Source organism: Anarrhichthys ocellatus, unplaced genomic scaffold, assembly GCF_004355925.1.
Source record: "Anarrhichthys ocellatus isolate YVR2014 unplaced genomic scaffold, GSC_Weel_1.0 scaffold15, whole genome shotgun sequence".
In the NCBI taxonomy this organism is placed as follows: Eukaryota; Metazoa; Chordata; class Actinopteri; order Perciformes; family Anarhichadidae; genus Anarrhichthys; species Anarrhichthys ocellatus.
The window spans coordinates 3,538,369-3,556,733 of record NW_022280045.1 but is presented as its reverse complement, the minus strand read 5'-3'; the positions used below and the strand labels follow the sequence as shown (position 1 = coordinate 3,556,733).

The 18,365-nt window shown below is 39.4% G+C and overlaps 2 protein-coding genes across 2 annotated transcripts; both read right to left on the bottom strand.

The window, feature by feature from the left end:
- Positions 1-1,405: 1,405 nt before the first annotated feature.
- On the bottom strand, positions 1,406-10,595 carry aire (autoimmune regulator). The gene is given in 13 exon segments (XM_031854773.1): positions 1,406-4,738; positions 5,560-5,634; positions 5,744-5,825; positions 6,303-6,424; positions 6,542-6,670; positions 6,966-7,035; positions 7,181-7,298; positions 7,300-7,533; positions 7,689-7,811; positions 7,891-7,956; positions 8,059-8,205; positions 8,705-8,879; positions 9,198-10,595. Coding segments are annotated over 13 exon segments (1,569 nt in total). The 5' UTR covers positions 9,345-10,595; the 3' UTR covers positions 1,406-4,657.
- A 132-nt stretch (positions 10,596-10,727) lies between these two features.
- Positions 10,728-17,380, bottom strand: LOC116387556 (ras-related protein Rab-6B-like). The gene is made up of 8 exons (XM_031854772.1): positions 17,174-17,380; positions 14,698-14,756; positions 13,918-13,971; positions 13,349-13,454; positions 13,089-13,200; positions 12,914-13,007; positions 12,603-12,669; positions 10,728-11,762 (listed from the first exon to the last, which is right to left on the bottom strand). The coding sequence occupies exons 1-8, from the start codon at positions 17,241-17,243 to the stop codon at positions 11,698-11,700; spliced, it is 627 nt and encodes a 208-aa protein (XP_031710632.1). The 5' UTR covers positions 17,244-17,380; the 3' UTR covers positions 10,728-11,697.
- Positions 17,381-18,365: the final 985 nt, after the last annotated feature.

Sequence of the window (18,365 nt, the reverse complement as noted above, 5' to 3'; positions counted from 1 at the left end):
TGTGTGTGTGTGTGTGTGTGTGTGTGTGTGTGTGTGTGTGTGTGTGTTGGCAGTGGGTTCACCCCCAGCTAACAGTATGTTCTGATCTACTTCAGTGAGATCAGAAACACAAATAAGAACTCAACAGACCACTCTTATGTAACATGGGAATGTTGGACCTGGACCATCTCAGCAGATCAAAACGTCTCAGAGTGATCTATGTAACTGGATTGTTATTGTTCATGAAATAATTTGTAAACAGCGTTGTATCTTATATAGCATTTGTTCGACTGCTTTATATACTGTTGGGTAGTTTCACCTAAAACTATGTGTCATATTTTGTGAATTTGATAATCTGCAATATTATTTGATTAACTTACCTGCCAAGGAACAAGCAACTATAGCTGTTAAATAAACGCAGTGGTGCAAAAAGTACTCCTATTTACAGGTGTTGGGTTGAACTACTGGATATATTAAATAAAGTATCATTTATTAAGACAAAAGAACACAATAACTGAAAACCCTGTACTGTATGAAAGATAGCTCTACGTATTATTATCACCATTCAATAAAGCAACTTAACCAGCAATAAAAGTGGGTTGGATGGGAATGTGTTGGTGGTGTGTGTGTGTGTATCTTTTTTATCTTTTTCCATCAATATCACATCTTTTAAGAGCAAAACAAGTCCTGTATTCTGTATAAATTGACAATAAAAAACGACCCTTGAATGACCTCATCTTTAGTTATGAACATATTTCACAAATTTTGAACATATTATGTAAAAGTAATCGAAAATAATTTTGTTGTAATCAAACTTTGAATATTCAAAAAAATCATAAACTCATGAATAAATGCAAATAAAACTAGTTGCACTGAAAACAACTTCTAAAGTTTGTTTTAGTACCATGTGCTCTTATTACGCAGAGAAGTTATACATTCTGCTGTGAAACTTGTGCTTGGCAATGGAGGGCCTCTCGCAGTTTCCTGCCCACAACAATGATAAGAATAAAGAGCTGAGGGCCCTGACTGGAAGTGGTGCAGGCTTCACCTCACTAAAAACCCTTAGCCCATCGGTGGCCCAGCAGGAACACAAACTGGACAGCCGCCCGCACTTATAGAATGCCAAAAAATGTGAGAGAGGATGCCCAAAGCGTGGGAATTTCACCTATCATAGTTTTCCAAAGACTTCCAGGCCTGTGACCAACAGAGTCGTAACAGGATGTGTGTGGGTGTGTGTTCGAGGAATGTAACCTTCACACTGACAAAACGGAGTGTTCATATGCGTCTCACTGTTATTCTAACTCTCGCTTTGTCACTTTCCAAACATTTAACTGTCATCTGAGAAACACTCAGTCTCCCAAAGTAAATGTAAAAAGTATTCATCAGCCTGATGAATATTTCCATACGAATAACTACATTCAAAATATTTACGGGGGGGGGTATTCTTGGACCAGTTTCTAGGCGGGTTTTGTTACCATTGGACAGAGCCAGGCTAACTGTTGCTGTTTCCCCATTTCCACTCTTTATGCTAAGATAAGCTAACCGCTGACAGCTAACTGCTAACTAACAGCTATTAGCAGTTAGCTACATGTTCTTCTAACTCTTGGAAAGAAGGCGAGAAGCCGTCATTTTACCAAAATGTCAACCTATTTCTTTAAAAGAGCAACAGGCGAGAGGGTGTACAAGATGGCTGATGCCTTACACAAGACATTACTAATACTCTTGATAAAGTCTGTGACGTGTCTGCCTCATTAGACATCATATAGGAATGCAGTGCGGCGGGAAATGAGATATTTCAGATGAGATAGAAGATACGCTGCAACGGAGACGATGAGCAAGAATCAGGCCTAAAGCAAACTTTATAGTTATACCAAATGTCTTTGTGATTACACACAAGATTGTTTGCACTCAGACCTCTAAATGCCAGGAAACTCGAAAAGATCGACGGAAAGCAGCAGTTCACAGAAAAGGAGTCATATGGCATTTATAGTCCGTGTGAAGATCTTTGACTTAAATTGGTAATACAAGAATGGAGAAATATTTGACTGCAAGTAAAAGTCCTGCATTCATGATCAGTTAAAAGTAAAAGTTCTTCTGCTGAGACAGCAGAATGGCCCATTTCAGAGTGTTACTTCATTGGTATTGCTAATACATTGATGTGTTTGCAGCATTGTAAGTCTTAAAATACAGTATTTCCCACTTGGATGTAACAACGTAGAATCATAAAGTAGCCTACACTGTAAATGATCGAGTACAGTAGAGGACGAGTATTTCTAAATTGATTAAAGTAATTGAGTAAATGTTATTACTTCCCAGGACTGCTCTGTAAAGATAACCTTCATTAAAACGTGTTTATTTATTTTGGAAACAGTTGTGACAAATTATTTTTGTTCTGGTAAAATATGGGTAACTCCTACTTCTCTACAAACCATCCATTGTTTTGCAAGAGGAAATACTTTCTCCTATCACATTGTGATGGTTGCTTGAGCTGAGTGAAATAAAGTGCAGAATAAATGAGTGTTTCACTACATCCATCACAGATGGATGCCACCTAGTGGTGAGAAGATGTTTGCCTCTATTTCCTTCTGAAAAGAGAAGTTTTTCCATGTGTTCTCTCATGTGGTATGCAACTAGAACAAGAAAGCTGTGTGATAGTTAAGCAGGAGTCATGATTAAAACCTTCACAGTAAAGGAATTCAGATGTTTATGTAAAATATATACCCCCTCAGCCAGAATGAGAAAATACATCATGACTGCAATTTGGACACAAATCTGTGTGTAGTGCTAACTTCCTGATAATTACACACACTTTGACACCAAATTATGTCGGCTTTATTTTTCTCATTGCATCTCCCTCGTGTCTTTGCAAATAATACAAAGAAGAGTCTCTCTGTGAGTGCTGTGGCCTTCCCTGTGAGGACACAGAGCCCTCAAGTATGCAGGATGTTTCATGAACCATTTAGAAAGTGGATTCATAAACAAACAGAAACACACTTGCACAGAAACACACGCACACACACACACACACACACACACACACACACTGGAACATGTTTCTCATCCTCTGTTTTGGGCCTGCAGGAGCTGAGAGCCATGGCAACCAAATACCGAGGGGAGAAAAATCTGCCTGGCCGAGCTCCATCCCTCTGGCAGTCATGCAAAAACTCTTGAATCCCATGACAAAAACAACATTCCACATCTAAGTGATAGTCTTCAAGGAATTCCTGTTAAACAGAGGCATTTCTCAGCGTGCATACCTCATCATATTGAAACCATCTGGTGTAACGTGTGAATGCAAATTCTTCTACAGATCCACGCAGTCAGAGGGACCCTTCATGTGCCTTTGTGCACATGTGGAAGTTTGCATTGTCTCTTTTATTTGCCGTGATGAGACACTGATGTTCTCTGACAGGGTGTTACAGCCTGGGTCCTGATCTCAAACTGTTAACCAGTGAGTATACCATCTCCTCCAACACTGCCTTCTACGAGATATAAACACATTCACTCACACAAAAACAACTAATGCATGTGAAAAGTACATGAATGCATCATTTGGTTTCCAGGGAGACAGCAGTGGGATAATGACAATTTTAAAAAAAGTGGATGTATCTCAGTTTGTTAGGTCAAGTTAGTAAAAGTTAAAAAGAGATGTCCCAGGTCCACTGCAGACATCAGTGCTGACCCCATCTCCTACACAATTAGTCATGCTGTGATGCTTCACAAAGGGGTAGGACATTTAGACACCTTTTAAAATAGGATGGGGAGACAAGGATGGGGAAAAAAACCTAAAGTTGCTACACATTCACAATGTCCTTTGGTACAAGCATTGCAGCAACACCATGGTACCGGCCTGTCAATCACAATTTACTAAATAAGCATCATGCTGAATGAATTGAAAAAGACTTGAAACTAGCGATTCAGATCATAAACTTATGGTCATAATATTTAGTGAGATAATAAATCAAGTGAGAAGTAGACACATAGAGTTATTTTCGCAACCAGATGAGTTGCACCATGATGGCCAGTAGAGAGAATGCAAGTTTAAGACACTTCTGCATTGGCTTCACTTTTTAGAAACGGAGGTTGTGCACAATCAATATTAATATATCCAGCAATGTCTTGTAGAGGACCTGTAACAGGTTCATTTGGTCGTTACGGTCCGACGCCCCTTGGTTTATGTCAAAAACATAGTTTTTTTTAATTGAAAAGATGACTTAAGTATGTGGACTCCTTCTGTACCTAGTGTGTTGCTGCTAGAAAATCCGCAAAGACACTGACCGTGGTAGAAACATTTCACTCATCTGTGGATGAGTTTGGATATTATTTTTAAAAAATCCACAGATTTCAATTCAAACCAATCCAACCATAGCTTTATGTGCCACAATTGTGTATTTTAGTCCATTATCTTTATCGTATTCATCTCAGCACATTTTAAAATCCGCAGTTTGAAAAGATGCAAAATTTTCACTTTAAATATAAAGAAAGAAATAAAATCATGTTATATCTAAAATAAACCACAACCAGACTTTTACTTCATTTAAGGCAGGAAACAAGAAAATGATATTTACTATATCCAGTAATCTCCTTTTAATTAGCTGTGTTCACGTCATCATTTATACTTGATACAGCATAAGTTCAAACTGTGAGAGGTCATACTTGAGTACAGATCGTCTGTCTGTCACTTGTAGCATCCTTGAGAGTCTGGAAGAGGCCGAGAGATGTTGTGGAAAGCCCACTGCAAGATGCCGTCAATGGAGCCCTGCTGAGAAACAAACACAGCCGGATCAATTGTTGAACAAAAGATCGAAAACCTGGTGACATCATTCGGCACACGTGTACGGTATGATGTCAGTGACAACGATGATGTCACTGGACAACAATCTCATACCAGATTATTACTGCAGTCATATCAGGTTATGTTTTTTAGTTTTAGGTCATTCAGTCAGCACATTTCAATGTCCTCAATGTAGATTAACGAGGAGTAAACTGAAAAGTGTAACCAGGAAACTAAATGAAATATGTCCTGGTGACCTGGTATTAATGCATACATTAAATACATTAATCGTGCCTTCTTGCAATCTATCATAGTCCAGTCTAAACATGTTTAAATCACTGTAATATTGCACGGGCGTGCACATATTCCTCACACCTTAAACTGAAGACATTAGACATAATGTTAGTTAGCTACTTTTTCTGATCTGTCTTAAATCTTCAACTCTTCTTTTCTTTTATCTTAAGCTTTTAACTCTCTTTAGCATCTACAAACAACAGACGTATATGTTTATTTAAAACACTGTGGTACCTAAGACTTTTCCTGATTTCTTTCCTATTTGTCATTCATATTCTTTATAATGTGGTAACATTTTCATTTAGATACAGAGGCACTCCTTTGTGGAAATTCAACCTAGACTACAGCTCAAACACTACCACGACACATCACTAATTGATTAATCCTCATTTTACCATGACAACTCATTCCCTGTCTGTGTGATAAAAAGGTGCAGCCACCTTTTGTCTGACATGTTATTTTCACATCATGTCTACATCTGTGTTATCGACATGTAACTGAGCCTCACTCACATCTCCCAGGAGGGAGTCCAGTTCCTCTTTGTGGAGGACGGGCTCAGGGACGGAGGAGAACTGATCATGAACGAGCTGGAGACACACACACACACACACACACACACACATACACAAGAGATTACATAGATTACACTCCATCATATTCAGGCAATGAAGATGTGTATCTCATCTGCAGACACACCTGTAAGCCTCTGGATGATTCGGCCTCCTTCTCATCAGAGCCTCCCCAGGGCCGGGAGCAGGACGAGCAGATGGATCTCCCTCTGAAGAACGCAAGCACACCGTGAGTGAGTCAGGCTGTTTTGTGTGGTGTATAATGTTACTATCAAATCAATATGTGACTTCCAACACTCAGGAGGATTACAGAGGAAGGTTTGACGTTCTACTAAACATGCTAAAGGAAGTCTTATAATGCTCATCAATGTATCACAGAGAAACACTGAGAATTGCAGTCAATAAGTAGTGATAGCATAAGATCATCACCTGGATTTACACAGGTTTCATATGTCATCCGTATCTCTGGTAGCATTTCGAAGAATCATTGATCTTCATTTACAATGTTATGCTGCACACCCTGCTTCACTCTTCACAACCCATTAGTCACCATTAGCTAGGCAATCATCACACCCTTAATGCACATCGGTGATCAATAGTAACACAAACAGGAATCCAGAGAAAGGTCTTTGCCATGTTCAAACACATAGTACAGCGATAGAGGAAGTGAGGAGTGGATGTCTTACTTGAGGAAGTTGCAGTGAATGTGGAAGGGCTGCAAACACTGGAGGCAGTGAGTCAGGTCTCCTCCTTCTATGTGGCAAACACCACACACCTCCCTCACACTGAGCAGCTCTCCGCCAGAGCACTGGATACACAATTTATACATTTTAGCAAGGACTGTATTTGCAAGTATACAGCAACACAAAATTAAAATATACGACAAAGTATAAAGACTGCACCAAACAGAACAACAAGTCTTTACCTGGTTTCTGAGCTCATTCATAGAAGCTGTGGCACTAGTGAGAGGCGAGGAGGATGAGAGCGGGGAGAAGAAGGCGAGGTCTACGATGGAGTTGCTTGAGCTCGCACTTGTTTGCTGGGCATTGAGTGGCTGTGACATAAAACATTATGCCCATGAGCAATACGAGAACATGCAGGGCAAAAACCCTGCAAACTAAAACCTGATTCTCAGACATGACTGTTTAAATTGTATCGTCCAATCATGGAGACTTGGAGAGGAGCAAGGGGAGCAACATCGAACGTTAAAAACATTGAAATTACTGGAAATGTGAGGTTTGATACAGGAAGACGCCTTTGTTACTCAGTAAGTAATACATCATTAACCATTGTTTTCATAGAAAAATTAAACACAAACAGTACAGTCTATGTAAACATCAGATACTTACCTGTAAAGGTATTTGGGCATTCTCTCTTTTCACTATGTTTCCAAAGCACCATTCACATCGCCAAGTGCCACTGCAGATAAAAAATATGTGACGTTAAAACCTTCTTTTCAGAGCAAGAGTTGAAAAGCCAAGGCCTCCCTGAACACATAAACGAGCTAATATATAAATGTAACTACACACAGATAGGGTTGCGGTTCAAATCTTTTATTTTTCACCTTGGTATAGATGTGAGTGGAGGGTCCAGGCAGGTCAGATGAAAAGCTCGAGGACAGCCATCGCAACAAATCAGCTCCCCTCCGTCCTTACACACTGCACACTCATCATCATTATATTGAACCTACACTCTCAGAAATACAGAACATACTAACGTAAATGTACACACCTTCGAAAGGAAAGACTGAGTGACAGAGTGTGAAAGAGTGGACGCTGAGTGGATCCTCTACCATGCCCGTGGTTGTCTCCCCCTTGTGGTGAAACACGTTATGAACCACTTTGGACTCGGATGGTCCATTTATCTCCTCCGTCTGACCGCAGGAGTAAAACTCCCCATCAGCTTTTCTGTCACTTCCTGTTGAATAACAAAGACTTCAAATATTTTCTATAGTAGTAACCTTACATTAATTTCTCTAAATGAGTTCTTGATTCAAATATTCACATTCGATGTCCTATTGATGCTGGGCAGTTGTATTGATATTCGTGACCATTAAAAAAGCAGTGGCCTACCATCTGAGCCCAACATCTGTTTGATGTGGATCTTCTCTGTGGATTCATGGTTGACTGGCGGCTCAGTTAAGGAGGAAGACAGCATGACTGGTCTCTGGACTGAAGACGACACCGCCTGAACACCTGTGGCAGAACAAGGTTTAAAGGTTTTATAACAATAAATCATTGTCTGTATATATGCTGGAATAGGTTTTGTAATTACTGTTTCCAGATGTTAGCTGTGGGGCTGCAGCTTCATTCTTCACTCTGTACAGCCTCACTTTGCCCCCTGGGGAAAACATATATCAACAGAAGTTTAATTATTTTGTTTAGTCTTTTAAGTTTTTTTGGTAGACGACAGAGTCAGAAGAGTTGTATTATGGGAAATAACCTGGTCCATCACTTGTCTTGGCGTGATACTGTGGAGGCAGATTGTGTGAGTTTGTCTCTCTCTCCCCGTGGCTCCTCTTCTTGATGTGAGGAGTTTTATGGCCTCCAGAGGATCTCTTCTCTGCTCTGGAACCTGCAGCGTCCCGTCCTGTCAACAAAATGTCAGCAAATGACAGAATAATAAAGACTTATCGCTATAAAATTGTTCTTCATGTCATAATCGTAGATTTAGATTTTTTCTGAAAGTACAGGGAGAATAGGTAATAACTGGGACGGGAAATGGAAGAAAATTACTTTCTACAGATTTACAAACTCTTAACTGTTAAAAAAATGTGTATGTAAAAAACAGAAATTGTATTATGAAATTCAATATTTGTCTTTTCTTGAGCTTACAGAAAAAAATCTAAATGTGTAGATTTCTATACCATGTATCAATATGGGTTTTATTTCACTTTAGTAGCATGTTTATTAATGATAAACGTGGCTGAAAAATCAATTAAATGAGGGATTACATAGAGACGTATAAGGAAAATGGACAGTACCCTACTCATCTGGACCCAGAAAATACTTTGTAATCAAGTTGAAATGATTAAACAGACACACTATATACATTTGACAAATGTTTCGGTGAAACTTAGAATACACACTCGAGTGCAGGTTAGTGAGCAGCGTCTGCAGCTTGGGGTAGCTGTCCAGGTTGTAGTCTTTGGACAAGTTGCTCCAGAAAGCCTGGATGGTGGATCTGCTCTGCTCCAGGACCCAGGACAGGAGGGAGTACATGGCCTTGTGGATCCCTTCTTTGCCTTCCTTCTCTAGGGTGTCCTATGAAAACAACAAAAGGTATGTGACCTCTGAACTTTGAATAAAACCATATATATTCCTGCAAATACATGTCATAATCTATGTAGGCATTCTAGGATTATGATCTGAATTACTTTGTGGACAACAGGAGGATTATGAAATGAAAAAAGGTCTTGTCGATTAGGCATTACATTGCTTTTGTGTGTTTTCAGTGTTTGACGGTTGCACGAATTGTAAATTCTTGTTATCAAAATGGAAAAAAGCAAGTGAAAACTGCTGACATTTCCACTTAAAAATGAAAATAAACTCTGAATTCAGATTTCCATATTTTGTTCTTACCTTCAATAGTTGGTCAGTGATGATGGTTTTGTCCACCAAACCGTAAACGAGAGGGAAAGGGTCATCTACAGCCATAGCGATATCGGTCCGCAGCTCCCTCAGCAGGGAGCGATGGTTTGTGTCCCGAAAAGCTCCCGTTCTGGACATGATCCGCTTTGAGTGTAAATGAGATCCAAAGTGATCCAGACCTCACAGGACCCGAGATCATACAAGAGCTACTCTAGAGGGAAGAGGTGTGTCCTTCTCAGAGAAGCACATACTGTTTTTAATGCTGATATTGAATCATTTGTATTTGAAACTATATGTCATGTTCTTTTATATATGCAATCCAGTGATGTGATTCTGTTTTTAATATGTATGTACATACTATATATCACTATACTGTATACCACTGTGTATATGTACACTGATGCCACTCATTTTGACTGGCTAAAGCTTTCAGAAACTCCACATTGAAGGTCTCACCCTTGAGGAAATCCAACCAAAGCCGCCCTCGACCTCTTGTCTCTGTGGAGTTCATGTGTCCACTAACAGCACTAACTGTCTCTGTCCGCCTGATGATCCTCAGGGGGATCGAATGACGGGCTGTCCATCTAGGGGAATACCTGTCCTCTTACACGAGGAGGGCTGAGTGTAAACGACCTGAACACGTCACCGTGACAGTTTCCTTCTTAAAAGGTTCTTTCCACCACTACTTCCCCTAGACTATCAGGTTTTCAGACACTGTCTCACCGCAGGGAACTCAGGATTAGTGCGATAATTATCGCTGTGCAATAGGCATGAGAAAATGAACACTGTAAACAATTAACTGATTGACGGATTGATTATATGGTTGGTTGTTACATTCTTTGCCTATTTGCCTTTGATGCTGTTACTGTGTCACATTTTGTTCTCACTGAATGGAGTACACTCTAAAAAAAGACTAATACAAATTAAATATAAATGAAATCCAGCACACACATAGCTGGATTATAAATTGCCAGTATAGGTGTGAAGTGAGCGTGAATGGTTGTCTGTCTCTATCTGTCAGCCCTGCGATAGTCTGGTGACCTGTTCACGGTGAAGCCTGCCTTCGCCCAATGTCAGCTGGAATCGGCTCGAGCCCCAACGCGAGCCTGAACAGGATAAGCGTTTAAAGATAATGGATGGATGGATACACATAGGTAGTGCTAATGCTAAACGCTAGTGTACACATATCACAGCGAGTCACTGGTCCTGCCTCTTGTTGTGTATTATTAGGTCTACTCAAAGTTTTTAAAATGAGGTTTGAAGATAGTTAACATATGGAATTACGTGTTTCACATTTTCCAACAATATGAGCCAATACATTTTCTGACAAGGACTTAAAAAAATGTGACTGGTGATGTGGTTAAAGACATAAAAGCGGCTGGCCTTCTCTATTTGTCTTTGTTGATTGTTAATGCTACAGGGATGTAAGAAGTAACATGTTTGGAAGTAAAACCGCGAGAAAAGATTAAATAGATTAGACCATTGTGCTAAGATGTAAGTGTTGATGTTTAGGAGAGTGAAGCCCTTTAATCTGTAATTTATTAATCATTTAACATTATTACATTATTCATACTGGTGAACAAGGACCACTTCTACAGAGGGACGTTCACAACATACATATTACATTATTATATACAGTGCAGTGCATTACAGTGGATCGTTATATGTGTATTACCGGGATGGAGGGAAGGAGAGACTGGGAAGGAGAGAGGGTCTGAGGGAAACAGGGAAAGGGAGAAGGGTGGTTGGAGGGAGCGGGAGTTGTGATAGTAAGTTGTGTTTTATTACTTCTTCTTTTTTTTTTTTAACCACAGTACAGTTTGTTCTAAAAAAGTTAAACCCATAGAGAGAGATAGAGTGCCACATTTTCACAGCTACTGTTAGGTGAACCTACTGAAAGTTGACTCTTGTGGGAATATCAAATGAGATACATTTTGTCATGAGATGCTATAGAGAGATGCTATAAAACATTCTAAGATAGTCAACCTCCTTCCAGAGTGCAGAGACCCTGAAGGGCAGGCCAAAGGTCAAAGATCAGATCAACGTGCATGCGTGCTGCAGACATTCAAACGTGTTCGGCCATCTAGAAAAATGGCCGACCCCCCCACTATTTCTTCCTTCTATGTTTAGGCATCGTTTTTGGTGCTTTCCCTTTTTATATATAAAAAATACAAAACATAACAGCGAAAAGAATTCCGTTGGTTGTCCCGCTTTTCTCCTTTTTCATTCTTCCAAAACAGTTTTTTTGCTTGTTTTCATTTCAACATTTGGTTGTTTTTTTTCCCCCCTTTTCTCCTCCAGTCACTTACATATTGACAAAGTATACAATATTTTACAACTGAACAAGAATGAAAGGTAACATTTGATTTGTCCAATCAGATACAAGGCCCGCATCCTATATCGAATTAGAGAAGTCAACTGGAAGCTAGCCAGTAGTAAGCAACACAACAAGCCTATGGTGTGAAGGGAGCTGTCCGAGTTCAGCTCTGCATTAACATGAGCACCCTGCCTCGGGGACAGTCGGCTCTACTGGTTTGTCCAGCTTGATGTCGATCACTGGGAATTGTCCAGTTAAGAAAAAGTCGGGTGGTTGAAGAGAAAAAGTCAAATATTATAAACTGACATGTCACAGTTAAATGGGTAATGCTGTAAATGACTAGTTACAGTGTAAATAGTTTGGACATACAGGTCATCAATGAAATACTTGCTGGGCACTTTTCCTCAGTAAAAATAAAAAAGTTACATTGTATATTATTGCAGTATTTAATCATCATATTAAAATCATACACACAACTATTTTGTGGCCACAGCTTAGCCTTTTGTTCCCAATAATGAAAAAAAAAAGGCTCACAATAGTAATTATAGTAGCACTGTACTGTATTTTTTGTAATTAAACTATGTTGCTCCATGAGCAGTCTTGTTACAGGTTAATAATATTACTGTAACCCGTAACTATGAAATAGATACTCAGTAATAAAAAAAACAATACTTACTTTAGAGTGCAATTTACTTCTGGTACCTCTCAAACACAATGTTACCCTCTTATTCCCTAACCTCTTTCCTGGTGTATATCTCTATGAACTAATTCACGTATGTTGATAAGTATTTCTATTTTCAATCAGTCATCCATCCTCCACCACACATCCTCGGTGTATGTCACCTCCCAGACGTGCCACTATGTGGTGCTATACTGTGCTTCCACACTATACCTTCCTGGCTCTGTGCATTTCCTCTCTACGAAGCAAAAAAGGTTTAATAGCTGATGCCTCAGTAGACAGTAGGCTGGGCGGCCTCTTTGTACTAGAGCCAACAACCACTAAGAGATTAAAAACAAGCTGTCTATTTCTTGGCTGTGTGGCTCTCGGCACAGCGAGTCACAGTGGCTGTAAAGGATACTGCCTTCAGGATTTGCATCGTCCAAGCTCTCCATTCCAGGTAAGGCTGCTGCAACACGACGAAACAGCTAGCAGGAGAGAAAAAGGAGGAGGGTGGAGATGAAGGGAGAGGAGGGAGAGTTAGGGATCAGAAAAAAATGATTTAAAAAAGAAACATGGATGTGCACACTACCCTTGTTACTACTTTTCCCACATAGAATGTCTTAAATATTCACGTTGGTGACTCGATCACCAACACACAGGGATGGCAGAAAAGCTGGGAGCAACCGACGCCCAACATGCTGTGAAATATGGTGAAACTGCAGGGATCACCTGTTTGACATTGCAGCCTGTCTTGGCACTGGTCTCGATGAACATGACGTTCAGCTCTTTGGCTCTCTGCTCTCCTTCCTCAATCATGATTTGCCTGCAGGAAAATCAGGCCAGGCTCAGAATCACGACGTCGACGGATCGTTTATTTATTGCTTTGAACAACACTGTAGCTCACCTCTTCTCTTCCAGATCTGTTTTGTTGCCGACTAGCATGATGATGACATCACTTCCTCTCTCTGTCCTGACGTCATCGATCCATTTGCAGGTCTGCTGGAATGAGTTGACATCTGTGGAGACCAGACTCTTATATTAAATCTCATTGTTTGTTTGTGTTAGCTGTGTTAAAGTTGCATGTACAAATAGAGCTTCTTTACTGTCAGACAGGTGAAAACATACAATCCACACATGCTCACGGGTAAATTAGCACTCTCTCACTTGTAATGTCATAGACGACCACAGCTACTGTAGAGTCTCGAATGTAGCTGGGGATGAGACTCCTGAAACGCTCCTGTCCAGCAGTATCCCATAGCTGCAGCCTTACCTGCATTTACACACACAAACACACACACACACACCTTCAGCAGCTGCTTTAACATTAACCTATCACACAGACTACACAGATGTAAGGCCTCGTAAGTACACATCCAAAGGGTGGGATAAGCCAGTATCAGCTTGTGAGCAGGCTGCCAGAGCATAATATGCTGACAAAGAAAAAGTATTAACACTAGCTAAAGAAGATGATCCATGAGAAAGGCTTTGACTTTTTAGGGCGAGAAAAGCCAAAGCTATTACCAGCAGAAATAACCTCAGGATAATCGTGTTAGTCTGTGACGAGAGAAGTAATTATGCAAATCAAATCAAAGATTAGTGAAACCAGAGTGGAAATTGGGACATTTCCTACTTTGGATGTTGACTGGCTAAAACAAGACCAAGTACAAATAAATACATTCATCTTTAGACGTGGAACTACATGTGAACTTTAAATGACAATCAAGGCGTCCTACTGTTCGGTCTTCCAGGTACATTGTCTTCGATAGGAAGTCTATTCCAATGGTAGCCTGCAGTGGAGAAAGAACAAAAGAAGGGGGGAGAATAATCAGTATTACGCAGACTTTAAAAGCTAAATGTCCTCTGCTCCGTCTGTTGTTCAGTGGTGCAGATTGACTGTTGTTTAAATGAAGGAAAACACAAAAAGCTGTTAAGTAAAAAAAAAAGAAGAAACGGCCAATAAGCACGGAAATTGAATCAGACTGAAAAACTAATTTCATTTGTATTGCCCTCAGGGCTCAATCATTCACACTCGTTATCTACCTAACTTCTAAGAAAGACAAGGGACAAATCTGTAATCTGTATTCTCTGTAATATTGCCAATAATAACGTTTCCTTTTGATAAATGCATTGATAACATTCTTAATTAACTTGTTTTATCTAGACCCTGGTTTGTAATTTGTAAATCAAGCCGGCATTTTTGGACAAAAACAAACATTGTTGTAATATTAATCAGTTGGAAGTCTACCGTACCATAGAAGGCTTATTACATTGTAGATCCACACTGTGATTAGTCCCATTATTCCATTTATTCAAATCTAACATCAGTGGACGATTAGTGAAAACATTGTTAATACATTTAGGCAAGAAATATAAAAATAGAGTTTATACAAGGAGAACTGCCCCACCATGACTTCTTCAGTACAGCTATTGACCATAGCCAGTCATTATTCAATTATTCTATATAAGTGTATGTTTTCTGATGTTTTTGGTTCTGGATCTGGATCGAGTCTCACCTGATACGTATTGTCGAAACTGTCATACATGAATCTAGTGATGAGAGATGTTTTCCCCACTAGAAGAGAGAACAGAGGTTGGTTTTTAGAATAGGTGTTAGTTCATACCATAAAGAATCATAAATAATATTTCAATATTATTATATGAAAATGGATGTCCGTTGTGTTCCTCGGTGTGGCAAAATGAATGCATATAACATTCAACCACAGCCACTGTGAGCATCACTATCAAACTATAAAAGAGGAGAAAGCATTACATTGAAATAAAAACCATGAGCCATCTCATTTACCTTAGAATCTGCCTGATAATTCAGTGCAACTGTCCTCACAGGACAACATTGTCCAAGAAAGAAAAGGAACTCAAAAAACCTTCAAAATACAATTATTTTCTCTCATGGCAACATCTGTTTCCCTTACGAGGCAAGAAAATACATTGTACATTTTCTGTTCTAAAGGGAAAGATCAGACATGTAAAATATGATTTTAAAGATGTAGAAATAGATTAACATTGCTGGAACTGTGTAAATGTTACTCACTATCAAACCAATGTGAAAGAAATGTCAATAATGGGAAATTAACTGATTTGATCAACGATGTGTCAAGAAATCGTGAAAAATGTCGGTCAAAAGTGGTCAAAAATTCTTGTTTATACTGACACGAAACCGAGAAAAGCAGAAAAGTCTCACATTGCAGAAGCTGCACCCTCAGGATATTTAACAGTTTTCCTCAATTTCATGATTTGAACGATTCGTCGCTATACCAAATTACTTTTATTAGCATTATTATCGTATGATTGTTTGTGTTTTGTGCTGTTTTGTATGTATTTTGTTGTTAAGTTTTGTGTATTTGTATTAAAGCCCGTCTACAGAGGGGCACTGCAAACCTGATAAGGCTATAAATGTTGTGGTATGTGGCATTCATCTATGCTATATATGTACTTGTTCCTGTAGATGTATATATATATATATATATATATATAGATATATAGATATATATAGTGGTAGATTTATTTTCTGTTGACCAACTGATCGATAGATAAAATAATTGTTTCAGTTCTATTCGCTTTTTTTCTCTATTCTTTCGTTTATTGTGGTGAGGGGAAAATGCTATTAAAGAACAATAAGGGGAAAAAAGTGATCACTGATCACCAAAAATGAACGAGTCCTCTTTAATCAGACAGATCCAAAACATATATACTTAGCAGCATGCAAAAGCTGGGTGGGGACTTCTCAAGAGGATCAAGGTGAGCCTTGTGAGCTGGATTCTTATTTACATCCCACCCAACACCGTCTCTAACATCATTTTACGTCACATCTATACATAAGTGAGGACTGGACTTTTCCAGCAGGCCCCCGGGCTCTAATGCAGAGTCTCTCTATGCAAACAGCAGTAGTTTTGAAGCCAGCGATGGGCAGTGGCCACACCAGGCCTCGATTCAGCACCATGGACAGTAACATTGCAGTGCAGGCCACACAAACACACAAGGAGGCTTGTAGTCGACACACAGCCTCCTCACATGCATCATTCTCACACACACACACACACACACACACTGGAGCACCACCATGTAAGACACAAACAGCAGTCAAGCTATTGTCATATCAGGTCTAATTATGTGCATCCTGCTGCTGTATTTTATGGGATAGGTGCTGCTCTGCTGCCACTCTGGATGTCTGAACACGTATTCAGGCAGCTTCACAGCGCTAAACCATTATCGATCAGCACCTCCCAAATTTGTGCCATCAAATCAAATCACACACACTTACACACAATAATTCCCACCCTGAATAGATGGCTTATTGAACAAATAGTATAATGTTGTGTCGCGGTCAAGTCCGTTATAATTGTGTTATTTGCGTCACCGAACCGGAGACTGCGAGGTTTAGAGATGCTACAGACATCGCCAGCCTAGGGTGTGTCCCGAACTGACACATGGGGGACTGTTTATTATCTTCTCTAAATAGATAAATAAAAAACAGGAGAGGTGTAGGAATATATTACACAAGTGCCATGTAATGGAATAAAGGATTGTTCATGTTGTAGAAATAATAAACCGGTTATCTGAAAACAGGCTGAGCATATTTGTCGGTCACTGCAGCACATCAAAACATCCGAATTCAAATCGCCTGCTCCGATGCGAATTGTGGCCATTTGCGACAACTCGACAATCCTCGAGGATATTCAGCACAATTAGCAGTTGTTTTGAAGTGATCATGAAGACTATATTTAATCCAAGAGTGAGATTAATATGCATGCGGGGTATTTTTTTTTCTTCTTCTTCGGTTAATAAGATCGTCTACAGTCACAGATTGTGCCAAAAAGTGCATGGGCGTCATATTACCCAAAGCCAGTCGGCCACATCTTCGAGATTTAGCAAAAAACTTTGAAAATCAACAAGGATTACATACATGGCCTACTATACGCATGTTTAGCATAAGGGGAGGATAAGATCGAACCTCCCCAAGATTTGACTCACCGCTCTGCTCGCCCAAAAATACGAGTTTAAATTTCCTCAGGGGGTTCCCCAAATCTCCTCCAGCGGACATGTTGGCAGATAGAGAGCTCAACTTGGATTATTTTTATATGTTCTTATCGCTCGGCGTCTCCTACGGTTGTGGGTGCGCAGGGGGATCCTCCTCTCCTCACAGAATGATGGGAATGCAGCTCAGCATCCCTCCTGTCAATTCAGGGAGCCTGTGCGCCTGCGCGACCTCACCTATTTCAATCCGTCACCTTTCTATAGGAAACCAAACGACACTGTGGTTTTTATGCAGATAAAAGATGATAAAACATAATACACACATGTGAAGAAATATGTGTTTGTTTCCAGTGAAAGCAGACAACAGGAAGTGAAACCAGTGGCAGGCTACATTTACTCAAGTTAATGTACTTATTTTAACGCTACTTTATACTTCGGCCTATATCTATTCTATTCTGATAAAACAATTCATCATCTTATAAAATTTGATGCATTATTATAGGCTAGATGAAAATGCCCAACACGTTATAAAGTATTTAAAATTAGAGCTGAAAGGATTAGTCATTTAATCTAATAGTTGATCTACAGAAATATTTTATACATCTAAATGTTTAGTTATTTTTCAAGCCAAAAAATATCAAACAATGTGAATATGTAATTTTAGGCATTATGAACTTGTAACATATTTTTTCACTACTTAGAACTCGTACATTTTTTAAATCAAATGATTAATAGATTAATTGAGAAAATAGTCTGCATATATAAATAATCATTAGTTTGTGCAATTACAATGTGATTTAAGGGGTTATGCATTGATGACAATAATTCAAAATATAATATAGTAATATAACTCCTGTTATGGAGTTTTGTTATATTGTAGTATTGCTATTGGATCTGAATACTTATTCTACCACTGCACAGCTCGCTCCACATTGTGAGAGTCAGAAGAATTAAATAACTTCAGTGTTATAAGTGAGTCCACTCTAACTTTCTTGACACTTCTAAACAATACAGCACCAAGAACTCAGTAAGGATATTAAGGGGCATTCCAGCTATTCAATATCAGACATCCATTCATTTTGGGGCCATAAGGGAGGCAGGTTAAAACAAGAATGGTCAAAACTGATGCAGGAGAGGCAGAGAAGTACTGATTTGTACTCCCTATGGATGAAACTTCAGGAAAACCCTT